Source organism: Argopecten irradians, chromosome 13 (genome assembly GCF_041381155.1).
Source record: "Argopecten irradians isolate NY chromosome 13, Ai_NY, whole genome shotgun sequence".
NCBI lineage: Eukaryota > Metazoa > Mollusca > Bivalvia > Pectinida > Pectinidae > Argopecten > Argopecten irradians.
In genome coordinates, this window is record NC_091146.1 from 15,307,051 (window position 1) to 15,323,018 (window position 15,968).

The 15,968-nt window shown below is 36.1% G+C and overlaps 1 protein-coding gene across 1 annotated transcript in view; it reads right to left on the reverse strand.

Annotated features, from left to right (window-relative positions):
• Positions 1-15,968, reverse strand: part of LOC138305632 (uncharacterized) — a 37,196-nt gene that overhangs the window by 20,443 nt on the left and 785 nt on the right. The window contains 13 exon segments of the mRNA XM_069245930.1: positions 3,761-4,387; positions 5,515-5,682; positions 6,280-6,519; positions 6,684-6,858; positions 7,266-7,435; positions 8,669-8,761; positions 9,230-9,392; positions 11,117-11,374; positions 12,214-12,296; positions 12,769-12,933; positions 13,782-13,865; positions 14,277-14,354; positions 14,736-15,023. Of these exon segments, the coding sequence (XP_069102031.1) occupies positions 3,761-4,387; positions 5,515-5,682; positions 6,280-6,519; positions 6,684-6,858; positions 7,266-7,435; positions 8,669-8,761; positions 9,230-9,392; positions 11,117-11,374; positions 12,214-12,296; positions 12,769-12,933; positions 13,782-13,865; positions 14,277-14,354; positions 14,736-15,023 (2,592 nt within the window).

Consider the following 15,968-nt stretch of genomic DNA (forward strand, 5'->3'; position numbering starts at 1 on the left):
AAGTACTGTAATTCTCAAAATGTTGGTGACGTTTGATGATGAATATCATTTGAAAATATCTTCCTGGTCCGTGGGGATGAACATTATGGCACATATAACGTTAAATAGAGTATATATCAGTTGATGCCACTTACATCTGCACAAAAAATCAACAATGCTAACGGCTGCAGGATATAATGATTAAGGAACCGAACTAATTCCAAATCATGTATCCCTCTGTTTATCTATTGAATACGACGCCATATTGATATTACGGGGTTCACTGGCCATCATGGTGGTTAACGAATACGGAATGTTTAATATTATTACAAGACTTCTAGCATTATTCGCTTGACATAAATAGGTACTTAAACTTGTGTATTTCAAAGTACATATTTAGCATCAAAACCATTATTATATGTATATCTGATGAATATAGTTGATTTACTTACATGGTTTTTTCCTCTCCTTAGACGCCATATTGTTCAGTGGTAGATAAAGGAGCTTCTAGGAATTTGTATGTTTGTTACACCACTAGTTTTACTTTCGATATCTCTGGTTTTTTATAACTGATATAGCGTATGGTTAATGACTACCGTCTGCAGGTTGTGTATACAGACACACATAATAGAGCTGTACTATTATACACAGCAGACGATGCATGTAAGTCTGTTCACCGTTAGTTGTGTGAACGGACGATTACCACATATGTTGTTTTAACATGTGATTTGTAGATGTAGTCTGTTTATATATATTTTTTACAAACTTAATAGCGCTCAAAATTGGTTTATTTTCATTACATTCGCTTTAATCAAAGAATAACACCGGCGAAATGTTCAGGAACCCATTGTTGTACCTATGAACAATTACAGAATCGATGAACCGTAAACTTTAACCTCCGCCAACTTTAACCTTCGCAAAACATCGACCCACGAAGCGCTATATAGTATATAGTCTGATAATAAATCCATATAATTTGGAACAAGGACGAAATCGTGTTTGTGTAGACAAATACAATATCGAATTGTCAGGGCCGTCTGTCCCTTTATCATGACACACATAGATAAAATGTACAAAGCGAAAGAATAATTAGAGTAATTAAACTTTGTAAACATTCATACAAAAATGTCATGCATTTACGATAAGAAGTGTAATTCAATATATGAAATATCATGAAAAACAATGCATTTGACTTGCAATGCGTGTGAATTGTTTCCGGATCATAATTCATTCTAATTGATTAACATATATGAAATTTACAAAAAAAAGACAGAAGAGAACTTAACACATGTCCGTGCAACATGCACATGTATACAAAAATTAATCTCACGTAATATGTGTTAACACTGACCCTCGATAATCCGGACGTATGCGTCTCAAGTCAGATTGTTGCATATCTTCCACGTTGTTACCCCTCAAATTAAAATACTAGCTTAATTATGACTCCGTATCATCGAGGCATGACACGAAGTGAATCTAGTTATCTGCATTTTTATCCGATTACTTCAATCTGATTCAAATACATATCCTTATTATCACTACGTTGATAAGAGGACCTGACAACATCCCATAAGGGGTCACGTTCTGGTGACCTTTAGAAATGGCCAATCAAATTGCTGCTACAAGGATCCTTATTGGGGACGAAATAGATTGAAAATGCTGTCAGAATTATTTTCGTATATATAATCATCTCCCTCAAAATGGGACATCGAATTTCCATCGAAGTTAATATGTCTGTGTCATTTCACATACGATGGTATTCTAACGAGAAATATCATTGCGGCAACGTGAGCCATGTGAGAGGTGTGGTATGATGGCCAAAAACGGACTGACAGAATTGTGTTAATAGTAACACGTTTTCGTCAACAAAATATTGGAAGGCTCTGGGTTCTGTCCCCTGACCGAGACACACCAAAGTCTATAAAAGTGGTAGTTTCTGCTCCTGCTTAGCGCTCAGCATACAGGGAGTGGGACGACTGGTTCGCCCGTTGTCAGTATAATGTGACCGGGTGGGGTGTGTTGCTCGGTGTCTTCGGCGGCATGCTTCTTCAGTGATATAGCACTATAAAAAGGGCAACAGTTCCACTGTACAAGAAGACACAACATGAATATACCGCAGCCTCCCAAAACACGCACCTCGCACAAATACATGCAACACGCCGCATACATGGGAGGCCGTCCTTACATGACCATAGCTGTTAATAGGACGTTAATTAATCAAACAAACAAAAGTCAACAAAATATGTACGTACAAAACCTGTTGTTATGATAGTGGTAGTGATAGGTTCAAGTTCTGGGTCAAGTAAGAAAAAGTTCCGTCAGAATTGGAACTAATTCGCTTGATCGTATTGACATATAAAGCATTTCGTATTGACAGATAAAACACAAGCTTATCCGACAGTAGTTAACGGTCAGTATGTGGGACAGTTGCAGGATAAAACAACTTAAGACTGGGTCGATACTATAATTATCTATATCTGAATACAGAAAGGCGACGTCGTGTAGTGAGTTCGTGACACATGTGCTGGACGTGGAATGCATGACAGTCAAACACAAAACAAATTCAATTGGACATTTCTGCAAGTGTCGACCTTATGACGGTTAATTATAATAATAATCGGTAGTTTTTACGTAAAAGTGTACACAATACGTGGTTCTAAAATGTATTGGAAATTGCTGTTAGTGTCGACATACCATAAAGAGTATGATTTAAATCAAGTCGTGTGATATATTATTGATATTAATTAAAGATGATATACCGCCGTCAGAGCATAATATTTAATGATACTCATCATCTTAACAATAATTGGTGTCTAATCGTGTATTTACATGTATGTGTTTATTATGTCTAATAAACACAAACAAAAGTTTTATAAAAAATATTTTGCTTTTGGTGCATGCGCAATCAGTACTTTATTCCATAAAGGGCAAAGTGCCATGGATTTTTTTTCGGGATGCAACTAAATATTTTTAATATTTTTATATTGAAGTAAAATTAGAAGCTCACACTTTTCAATGGTGGTAATGGTATAAAGTAAGTAACTTTTGTAACTGAAGAAACATATTAAATCGTATGCAGCTGTATTTAATAGAAAAAAAAGAATACCATTTGTCAGCGGTGGAGCATCTTTAGATAATTCAACTAACTACGTATGGTATCTATGGTTTATATAGAACAAAACATGATCATACCTTTGTTTGTTTGTTTGATTAATTAACGTCCTATTAACAGCAATGGTCATATAAGGACGGCCTTCCATGTATATGGTGTGCTGCGTGTATGTTCTGCGAGGTGCGTGTTTTGGGAGATTGCGGTATATTCATTTGGTGTCTTCTTATAATTACCAAACCAAATAAATGACAATATTACTTGACATCAAGTTTATTTAATAACAAATAAAATAGCAAATGACTTGGACAAAAGGTACGTATACAGTTACTTAGCCTTAACAAGAGCATATATACAATATCTGTGACGCTAAGCAATGACATTACATACTAAGCTTATACAGAAGATGAATATGTAATTTGGGAGGGAAAGTCAACCATATTGCATGTACATCTTATTTGATTGGTCATATGGCGGTTTTACACTGATACTACTCGTATATCTATTTGCTTAATATTTTGTCATTTCCTGTGCTTAGTGTTACCCGTCACATATAGTCCTATTATTACTACGCAAAATCAGGAAAACAACCTTTGTGAAATCAGATGAAATTTCTATACTATTTTGAGTTTACTCTTTCAGTTAATGTACGTCATCGGTAAGTATCAGCTTATTGTGTAAGTTCGAAGAATCCAGTTAAATTCGGTAGTTCGTCTTCGTTGATAGATTCCACGCTAAAAGACAGCTTATTCCACTGGGTTTTTATATACTCTTTTTCTGACTGATCGCCCCTAACAATAAACTGTTTTATCTTTAACAATGCAAAGAATGCATCGGTCTGATAAAGAGCACCTACACCCCAATCTTGTCCACATTTTTTACACTCTATTTTATATTTTGTTTGCAGACCGTTAAATTTCGGTTGTTTTGGGTTAGACTTGCATTTGACTTTAGTATAAAACTCCCTTTCGATGACTATGAGGTGACTCTCATGATAGCATCTGATGTTGCAGCTCGACACTGCGGGTTCCTGACACCGACCGCATTTTAATGTAAAGTTACCCTCCAATTTACTTTTCGTGAGTTTTACTGCTGCAGCTCGCTCCTCTTCGGCATCTGTTTTACTGATACTGGGCATGCATTCGGCAACATTTCTTTTAACCGTTGCCTCTGGCATGGCTAGAATGTTCTTCAATGCTTCATTCATCAATTCCAATCTCCTTTCGTTCGTCTGTTCCTGTTTCTCCTTTTTTTCATCAAAGAAATTTATGACTTTCCCCTCAATTTTTCTGCTTCGTCCTGCAAAAATTACGTTCATATGTTCATTTCATGAGATTTCATAAAACAATTCTTAGTTTGGATTGTTTCTTGTTGTTTGTTTTGTGAACCAAGGCGTCGCAATACTTATTACTATATAGTTACAAGTTTATGTGGGGTTTTTTAAATGATGACGTCCAGATGATATTACTATCATGACATAATCAAATAAAACACATCAAACAGAGACAATATTACAAGTAAAGGCAGCACTAACATATACCAAACCCTCCCAAATCATGTCGAAAAAAGGGATCGAACGTGCAGCAAACCACTATATTTGTTTATGGTGGTAACGGCCGTTTCATTAATCCTATTCCTCTGCCATAAAATAAAACTTAAGAAACTTTTCATATATCAGTGCATTCCAAAATTGAATATAATAGGAAAGTTTATTTTAAAGAAAGAACGTCAATATCGCGTGTCGACTATAGTCAAAATAGGGAAGTGAAAGGGGAAAATCCTGTCGTCTATTATCAACAATGAGGAGGAGAGAAGGTAAAATCATGTCGACTTTAGTCAACAACGGGGAAGAGGGAGGGTAAACGGGGAGGAGAGAAGGTAAAATCATGTCGACTTTAGTCAACAACGGGGAAGAGGGAGGGTAAAATCTTGTCGACTATAGTCGATAACGGGGAGGAGAGAAGGTAAAATCATGTCGACTATAGTCAACAACGGGGAAGAGGGAGGAGGGTAAAATCTGTGTCGACTATAGTCGATAACGGGGAGGAGAGAAGGTAAAATCATGTTGACTAGAGTCAACAACGGGGAAGAGAGAGGTAAAAATCTTGTCGACTATAGTCGATAACGGGGAGGAGAGAAGGTAAAATCATGTTGACTATAGTCAACAACGGGGAAGAGGGAGGGTAAAATCTTGTCGACTATAGTCGATAACGGGGAGGAGAGAAGGTAAAATCATGTTGACTATAGTCAACAACGGGGAAGAGGGAGTATATCCTGTCGGCTATAGTCAACAAAGCGGAAGAGAGAGGGTATAATCCTGTCGACTATAGTCATCAACGGTGAAGGGAGAGAATAAAATTATGTGAATGACAGTCTACAACAACACGGAAAAAGTTAACATATTTAAGATTGATCTCCTGCCGTACCAGCTGCCTGTTTGGTAGAAATCTCGTCACTGGATCTGTTATACCGGATGACGAAGTCACAGGCCGGAATGTCCAGTCCCTCCTCCGCTACTTGTGTCGCCACCACACCGTTGATCCGTTTATCCAGAAGCTGTTTCACAACTCGACTTTGCTCTGCCTGTGACTGTTCTGGAAAATTCAATCAAATTTATATGTACTGTAAGACTGGGTTTATTATCAATTATTTTTTTCATAAATAGCTACTACAGAAAACAATGTCATTTAGATGTACGGTAATTATGCAATTTGATAAAGTGTAAGCCTATATACTATACAGTTGTTAAATTTTGCGGGTGTAAAATTTCGCGATTTACTGTTTGGACGTTATTCGCGGGGCTTTATTTTCGCGAATTGTCTTAGTATCCTTTAAAAGCGTCATTTAGGCGACAATTTATAATATGTTAACCATTATTTTGATAGACCTCGCGAGGTATTAAATTTCGCAAATTGGGATGGATCCGCGAATTACGCAATGTTAAAACTCCCGTGATTATTAGCACCTATACAGTATGCTCTCGCCTACTTTATTGTACGTTTTCATACCAAACTGCATTTCCGCGATTAATTTTTACGCGATTTTACTGTGATTCGTTGAGTGTTTAATTACTACAACAATGAGGTGAATGAAAAATTATGTCGTATGCATTAATAAATAAAATACTGATTTATTAAGTGCATTTTCATATCGTATAATTATTTAAGGTATCCAAACCAAATTAGCCTTACTTTTGCATCCTTCCTCAGTTGACCTCTGGCTTATCAAGTGGCGGCATTTTGCATGCTTTGAATTATCTCTCAGATATTTCGAAACAGCTATGGCAGCCTCCCGTGTTTGTGTGAAAATGATGAAAGTCGAATCTTTCCCATTCTCCTCAAAACGTTCATCAACCAGTTTTTGAAGACGAACTATATTTGGGTTTTCATTTTTAGGATTCTTCGAGATATGTTCCAATTCTTTGATAGTATCTGGGAAACAAATTCAGTATTTTATTATTTCGTTGTATTCATTATCAGATAATGCATACCAAGACTGTTAATAAGATCTAAACTATACATCATTCAGGTCAATGACACGTTCAATGGCCCTAATAATATTGATAATAAAACTTTCTTTTCGACATTCAACATACCCTTATAAAGAGTAATGTTTGTGACTTGGTTCTCACATCTGCTAAGGCCAGCAATGGAAACATGATGTTGTTCCTCTTGTTCAAGTATTTTCAGTTGCAGTGCCCGGATGTACAGGTGTTCTAATACGCCTTGCATACCTAAAGTATAGTTTAAGGAGAGCGCGCTCTGGTACATCTGAAATATCAAATAATAAACGTCTGGAGAGAAAATAAAAATATTTCTACACATTTAAACTTGCAGCACATTGTAACCGGAAGCTATCCAAATCAAGATGGCTACATTTTGTTGATATTTCCCAAGGACATAAAGCCCATGTTTGTGGTGTCTTGCGTATGTGAAGTGCGAGATACTTATTCTTGGAGACTGCGGTATATCCATGTTGTGTCCTCTTGTAAAGTGGAATTTTCTTCTTGTATAGTGGAATTTGTGTTCTTTTCCTAGTGCTTTATCAGTAAAGCAATTAATTAGAATTATAAAGTCGAAAGGACCGATGTTTCTATGGATATCAATTGCAACACATACATTGATACTGTAACTGCTGGAATGTGAAAGTGAAAGATTTCAGTGTTGAAATAACTTACTATCAAGTGGTCAGTTAGCACAATGGCCTGGTGTTTAAGGTCAGAGGTCAGTGAACTGCTATGGAGGGCGTCCTGTAAACGTGACAGCCAGGTCTGGTACTGTTGTTCTTTCCTTAATGTATCTGGTCTCTCTTCCAACATTGCACTTAAAGCCTTGTCGTTGATACACACTAGAACCATTGGGTGCAAAATGTATGCCATGGTATTTATCAATCATTGATTAATGATTTCCCATTAAGACAATGCTAAACTGTGAAGACGTTTGTAACGATGTCAAATTATAAGGGTCACGTTAACACGTATGCAAGATCGTTTGCTTTAACTATAGGAAATGTAAATGAACTAGTATTTAGGTTGGACGAATGTATTTGGAAATCGCATTATAATCGAATGTTCGTATATGCCGTACTGATTAATTTTTAGTCATCACCTTCATGGTTTAGAAAGGGAAACACGAGGCTTGATGAGTGTTGGAAAGCTTATTATCTCATCGAAAAGATGGAGATACTCCTTGCCTCGCTCTCAAGAGGGCGAATGATTATTGCCCTCTTAACCTGTTCTCCGGCATCTTTACTGATTACTTTATGTAAATACACAATACTGACTAATTTATTGGAATGTGATTGTCTTGATTTCAATGCAGTATTATTGTGACGTAATGATATTGTTGTCCGTATATCATACAATCGTTATGTGTTTGCATTTTGGAAGAGAGAGATCATATCGTCATCGGACAAGTGGATATATTCTTTCAGATATACAGAAAATCCAAATAAAGCATTTCTCATACATTGGATCATATTGTTTATCAATTTGGCTGAGTAGGCAGGCCGTTGGTTTTACTTGAAACTGTACTGCAGCCACCATAGTATGATATTGTAAAAGGTGAAATAGATTTGGATACAACCCTTTCAATAGTCTACTGCCTTGTGTCTCCCTTGACACCGCCTCACTTTTAGCACTTATCTGGACGTTCGGCCCAGTGATAAAGATTCTGGGTTTGTGTTCCCTGTCAGAGTCTATAGCAGGTTCTGCCCCTACTCGGTGTTCAACACAAAATGAATTGATCGACTGGTTTGTCCGTTGTCTTGCAATGTGACTGTATTTTTCAATTGATTGGTTGGTTTATTACATGTTACATGTTATATAAACAGCCAGGGCCATGTAAGGCTTGCCGTGTATGTAGTGTGTTGAGTGTGTGAAGAGTGTGGTGTGTGTTTTGGGAGACTGCAGTATATTCATATTGAGTCCTCTTGCAATAGTAGAACCTGTTATCCTACAAAAATACAATAAACGCCACACATCCCGTACACGAGAGATTGTCTTTAACTAAATCAAGCTTTTGATAGGAGCTGTATCCGAATCAGCCAAATAGTACGAAACTCATGTCGACGTCAACTTACAATTATCGACCAGATAGTTCTCCAGTCGTTCCATAGCGTTCTGAATAGTTCGTCCCATCGGATCATCCTCTCTGGTCTCCATTGCGAGTTTGTCTGAGTGATACAGTTTTACAAATATATCTAAACGCATTTCAACTTAGTTGAATCCATTTGCTCATTATATATATATAAATATAATAAATGAATTAACATTCGCCTATTCCTATATATTTACATAAATATAAAGTAAGGAACTTATTTACACGGAAATTGTTAGTGCTTCGAATTGACTATGACATATATGTATATATATTTTTATTTGAAAATCATGGAAATCTATGTGTAATGGGAAAAATTAACGTATTACGTCATTTCAGCGGGAAGATTACAAATAGTTACGTTTCATCACCTCTTGAGATACTAGTCCCGCAACAAACAGTATCGGATATCACGTGGTACGTGAATTAATCCCATAAGTTCATGATGAAGTTATTTAAATCAAATTATACGCATCATTATCAATATTTTGCGTTTATGAAGTCGTAGACAAAAATCGGAAGGACATTCGTCATAGACTCGAACCTTTGACAGGATCAGGGGCATATTTCTTATATTCTGCTAAGTAGATTTTTGGGTAAGCGATCTTCTTAACATTCATTCTAGCCATCAATTCGAAGATACTTCCCTCTGCATCATGTACACTCGAAGCTTTCTCTGTCCCAACTGTTGCTGTTAATCCTATAATCTAATAAATGAATCCAAATTGAATACATATATATGTTGAATAATAACATATTGAAAAGAATCTCAAAAGTGTTGAATAGAATATTTTACTGTAGTGTAAAATAGATAGATTGTTATCATGATGACAACATATTGAAAAGACTTACTACGAAATAGTTCAATAGACAAGTTGCAGTTTTTGACTAGAAATTCGGTTTGATTTCTGTATGTTTAGGTCATTAAATTTATCTGACCAAAGGTCACGACGATCTATATTCGTCATGTTTAGTCCGTCGTCGCGCGTCTTGCGTCACGGAGTTGCCTACTCCTTCTTAACCCCAACGCAGATCACTACCTAATTTAATGTAAAGTATCGTTGGTACATGGTTATTCCATTTGAGACACATATGAGCAAAGGGGTGGGGCCCTGGGGAGAGAAATATGAAAGAACAATGTCCGAAATCGCATTCCTCTTTAATTTTGAAGTGGATTGCTAACTTTAGTATGTAACATCATATTTTTGTAAATGCGGTCGTAATTTATGTAAATGAGCCTGGTCAATCCCAGGAGGCACAGACGGGGCGCCAAGAGAAAACATTGCCAAAACATGTTTAAAGGTCCTAATCTTTCGTCCCACTTGAGTGGATCACACCGGGATTTGATGTGAAGGAAGTCATTACTGTACAAATGAAATTGATCCGACCCTCAGGAGCAGGACCCGAAATTGGATTAATTTATGAAAGTTTTTTTCAAAGTTCTGCTCATTCTGAGCCCCCGAGTGGAACACAACAAAAATGTGGCTTGACAAATTAGAAGATGGGTGAAGACAATCATATTTTATATAAATGGGGCTGATACAATCCCCAGGGCCAGAAAAGCTCCCAGCTCATTGGGATGATTCGAGACGGTGCGTTTCGTTCATTGAAATAAGCACTAAACACCTTTCTGAGATAGTCAACACGGTAGGGGAAAAGTGCTTCATTTATGATGCCGTCATCTTGGAATGTCACGCTGAGTACATCCTCGATACTCCAGGGGTTGCTATTACTGCCGTAATATCCCTCCATGGACTATCTCATATTAAAACTAGAGGCAACAGATTATCTGGTAGTTAGGTCCTTTGGTGTACATCAATAGAACCGTATTGTGGTACACTGTGGTTAACTGTATGGCTTCGGAGTTGGGCGTCCCTATCTCTGTAGTCTTCAAATGAAGTATTTGCATACCTGTGATTGGACAGAATTTCTCTTGACCTGCCTTCAGATTTACTATGAGATAGTCCAAGGGTGGATATATCGTCAGTAGTTGTAACCCCTGGAGTATCGAGGATAAGCAGAACCCAAATGGGAAACAATGTTGCAATTGTGCTTTAAATATCCATAGACCTATACTCACTAATTGCAATGAAATCCTTTAGGATATGCAAAATATATTTTGTCAGATAACTGTTAAAGGTCCTAGGCTTCTTGCTACTGTTATTTTGGACCTAACAAAATATTATCAATACTGGTTTAGATTGTCTGTTGGAACTGTGATGCATTAATGATCTTTGATCAATAAGGTCAAATTTGCGAGCTGAATACTAAACACATGTACGTACATACGTTACTTAAACTATATGAATAATCTACTAGGTTAAGTACTGGTCAAATACAGTATTTTCACAATTCCTTTCTGAAACAAATGACTATCATATTTGAAACAATTTAAGAAACGACCGAAGAAAAATAGCTACAAAGGACTTACCTGTGGCAATGCGGCATCACTAATTCCCTCAGAACTCAGTTTCCGGTAATAAGCCATCACCTGGTTGTAAGGCTCGCGTTTACGTGTGTGATGACATTCGTCAAATACAAGCATGGTGAAGAACTGTAAAGAACCATCTCCAGTGCTCAGGTAGTTTATCAAGGCCATAGGCATTATGACACACACTCGGCAGTCCTTTAGAACCATGTCAAGGGGTCCATCGTTTTTAGTCTGGCCGCTGATTTTCATAATTGACGACTGAAAAGAAGTCCGATATACACATGAATCTCAATTCAAGGTGGAATACTATAGAGTGGATGTATCAATATTAAAGTGAATCCTCGATAATTCGGATACATATATTCCCAGCCTTAATCGTCCGGATTTCGAATTTTGCGGAAAGTCAAAATATGTGTTCTTGATCAATATGTAACGTTACGGTAATATGTTCCCTTTCTGTTCACAATGCGAGGTTTCTTGATTATCGGGGTCCACTGTACATATGCAGTTTAATATTGAATCAGTTTTACTAAAAAATATTGCAGTTACATGTGTATGTTGTATTTTCCATTTGTTCATAGTTTTGCTTTGTTTTATTCATTTGTATTTTTTCGGATTACGCACCGGAAGTAGCTCGCCCCTGGGAGTTTTTGAAAAAAAATTCTGACAGAATAACCACTTGTTGTGTGCTTATTTGTAAAATGTAAATATGCTAAAGTTAGTGCAATTATGTTAAACCTGCATCAAGATTTTATTTTGAAAATGTAATCTCGAACCGAGATGTATTCTTGTTCTGCTGTCATAATAATATATACGTGGTAGAAGATATTTATTTAGCATCCAGAAAGTCTGTTTTGAACTTAAAACATTTGCATACATGTATATCACTGCATTGAAAATTTGAATACATTTTTATTGTGAGGAAAGAATGTCAGTATCAAGTGACGACAACCTGGAAATGGGAGGGACAATCATATCGACCAACGGTACAGAAAGAGTTCAATCAATACAACTTCACTCAAAGCAAAACATTATTTGGTATTCGGCAAAGGAACCACAATAAATACATATGGTGGTCATTTTGGGTTTACTCATACCTTGTACGTGGGTAAGAGGTTTGATATCATTTTGTATTGTTGCTCCAGTAGTATTAATGTTGTTGTGAAAAATGCCACCCTTGCTGAAAAATAAGATTTGGTAAATTATTCATTACTGTAAAAAACGTAAACCACTTTAAATACGCGAAATATTTGATTTTCGCAAAATAGCACAAAATATGTATCTTAAGAAACGTTTAGTATTCAAATAGAGTTTATAGTAGCCAAAGTACTCCACCGCCGACAGCACATACACGACCCTAATTATTTGAACAATAATTAGTGTTTAATCGTATATGGATATGTGTAATTAACATGCAAATTAATATATAATAATTTATTTTTCTTTTTGTTCTTACACAATCAGTAATTCATTCCGCATAGGATATAGTGCAAACTTTTCAACGGTGGTAATGGTGTACAGATTAAAGAACTTTTTAATTTGTAACTGAAAAAAAAAATACTAATTCGTCTATTCTTCTTTTTATTGAGTAGAAATATTGTTTGTCAGCGGTGGAGCAGCTTGAAATTTTTAATTCTAGTTTTTACTTTTACCTTTTGGGTTCTTGTCTAGATGGCTCTTCATGATGTGTATGGCTACTCTGGTCTTTCCAGATCCTGTTCCCGCCCAGATGATAGAGTTGTCTCCCCTTAGACCATCTTCCGCTAGTTCCATTTGATAATTACGTAATTGTTCATCTACTACAGTACCCGTGATATCTTAAAATATATATATAACTGGAGTGATTTTTTTCATCTTAGTACTTCTATATATTTCACGAATCTGATTACATCACTTACTCAAAATATTCAAAAGATAGCTGCCAAGGTAGAAAACTATGGATTATAACTAATAGGTATACTATTTCTGAGGTATCTTATTACAGTTTATATGATTTATTTTTGCTTTGGAAATACTTTTTGGTTTATTTATTTTTACGTCCTATTAACAGCCAGGGTCATGTAAGGACGTGCCAGGTTTGTTGGTGGAGGAAAGCCGGAGTACCCGGAGAAAAACCACCGACCAGCGGTCAGTACCTGGCAACTGCCCCACATGGGATTCAAACACGCATCCCAGAGGTGGAGGGCTTGTGGTAATATGTCGGGACATCTTAACCACTCGGCCACCGCGGCCCCTCTTTAGAAATACTCAAACGATTACCTAAACAATCAAACAAACAATGTAAATCCTACAATTACCGATCTACAGAAAAAAATAGACTTATACGTAAGGGTTTTGTTAATTATTTGAGAAATTAATCTTTCTACTTACCATAAACGAGTATACAAGTACAAGTATACTACACACAGTTTGTGATAGTACACAGCGGGGGATTATAATGATATAATCAACTAAAACTTTTGAATAGATTTCTGAAATATCTGTCAAATTCTTTTGGTGTATTTGGATATACTTATAATACTTATAATATGTAAAACAAACAAACAAATGAAAACTCCTGAAAAGGACGTTATATGATTTTAACCAGTAAGTGTAGGTTTTGTATTATGTTACGAGATAATTATAATGTTGATATCGACTAAACCTTCCGAAGGTAGAGTCTTACCCTCGACAGGTGAAGTTTCCATGGCGACCGTCGGTTCTGTTGATTCATTTTTCATGTATTGTGAACTCTCTTCATGCTTTTGTTCTAGTGGAAAATATATATCAATAAAGAACATGAGTAACGAAAAAAATACATATCAATGGACAGGTTGAATAACATTTTATGCAAAATTTCTGTTTTCCATTATTCATCTAGTCCAGTATCCGTGGTATCTTAAATTAAGAAATGAACATTTAAAGGGATAGTCTATCTATCTGATGAATTTCTATTTATTTGTTTTTATATAGCTGTTTTTCAAGATATTTGCCGATTTAGGGAATATATGAATTACATACTGTATGTAAATAGCAAAACCTACCGCTACATTCATCGACCTCTTCGCTAGTAACAATTTTCGGTGTAGGGTATACACATCGTTGTTTAAGAGTGTGTAATATATTTCCACAAGGAAATAAAATTTCATTGTCGACTTTAGATAAAAAAAATCAGTCTTACCACCGACCACTGAAGTTTCCATGTCGACCGTCTGTTCTGTTAATTCCTCTTTGATGCCTTGAGAAGTTTCCTCCGACTCTTGTTTAGGTGAGAAGTATTAATATGAATAACAGTTAAAATTTGCTGATGATGGTTAAAGACAAAAACAGATGTGAACAGGGTTTTTCTGCTCCATTCGATTAAAAATCCTCACGTCTTGTATATTAATCAACTGATATAGAAAATGAAATTGTTTCTCTACATTAAATAATAATATTAATATCATATGAAATATTATATCAGACAGAATGTACATGTATAAATTATAATCATAAAAACTAGGGGGTTGGGATTTGGCATTACTTTGTTTAATACTTTTAATAATTTCTACATACTAATTGATAAAGATGACACTGAATGTTAGGATTTGACTGATCACTATAAGGGTTGAGATAAATTTCTGTCATGTGAAAAACATACCTTCCAAATTGTACTTGTCTTCTATTGTATCCGCCAGGAGAGTCATCTCTGCATCTCTCAGAGCCTCCATCAGTTTTATGGCTTTCTGGAGGTCGGATTTCGGACTCATGTTTGTGTTCCATTTAACCAAACCATTTCCTATCTTGTCTTTCAAAGGTCCATAATCGTGGTCGATATGGTCTACATTGGCACCAGTCAGTCCTAAACGGTACATCAATATCTTCCAGTCCGCTCCAATCTTTACCGGTAACTCAACGCGTAATGATTTGTCGTCGAAAAGGGCAGCCACTTATGAAAAAAATAGGTAGGAAATTATACCATTATATATTATGTCATAACATAATCTGGAGGTCAGTTGAACATGTGAAGTTCAAACAAAATGTGTGTGTTACTATCGTATTGAACATGTGTATAACAATATTGGAGAAGCTCACATGAAATGTTAATAGATTGTTTGACACAATTTTGCATTTCTTTTTGACAGCTGTCATAGTCATATGTTAGATCTAATTTGCTTTTCGTGTCTTTCAATCATTTCGGTTGGTCTAAAGCTATTGTACTGTTTTCTCTAATGACCTGTCCAGATGTTGCGAAAAGATTGTGTTTTTACTTCGCGTACAATGATTGAATTTGGGGTCAAATTGTCAACAAGAAATGTAATTGATACACTTAGATATTTTTCCAAATTATTACTTTAAAAACTATTAATGGATTATGTTTAAGTGCTATGCAATTGAAGACTAATCCAGGTTGGAATTGAATTTAGTATAAAAAGGTTATTTACAAAGGTCACAGTTTCTGGGATTAGTTAATAGATCGGTGGACCAAATAGGACCTTCTGATGTTCTTTTCAGTTACATTTATTTTGTTCTATTGCAGTAGAATTGTACCCGCTGCCCCCATGACATATTCGTAAAAGACGACGTTAGTTATGACCTCTTTTTCCTAATTGATTTTTTTTGACTAGGTTGAGCCTTTGATATAATTTTGGTGAGATATAATAGAGGATCTTACCTGAGTGACTATGTGATATGAAATGTATCAAACGAGTTCAATAATTTGACATGCCACGAGCCTTTATGCAAGTTTGGTTTGTTTATTTTTTACGTCCTATTAACAGCCAGGGTCATGTAAGGACGTGCCAGGTTTGTTGGTGGAGGAAAGCCGGAGTACCCGGAGAAAAACCACCGGCCAACGGTCAGTACCTGGCAACTGCCCCACATGGGATTCGAA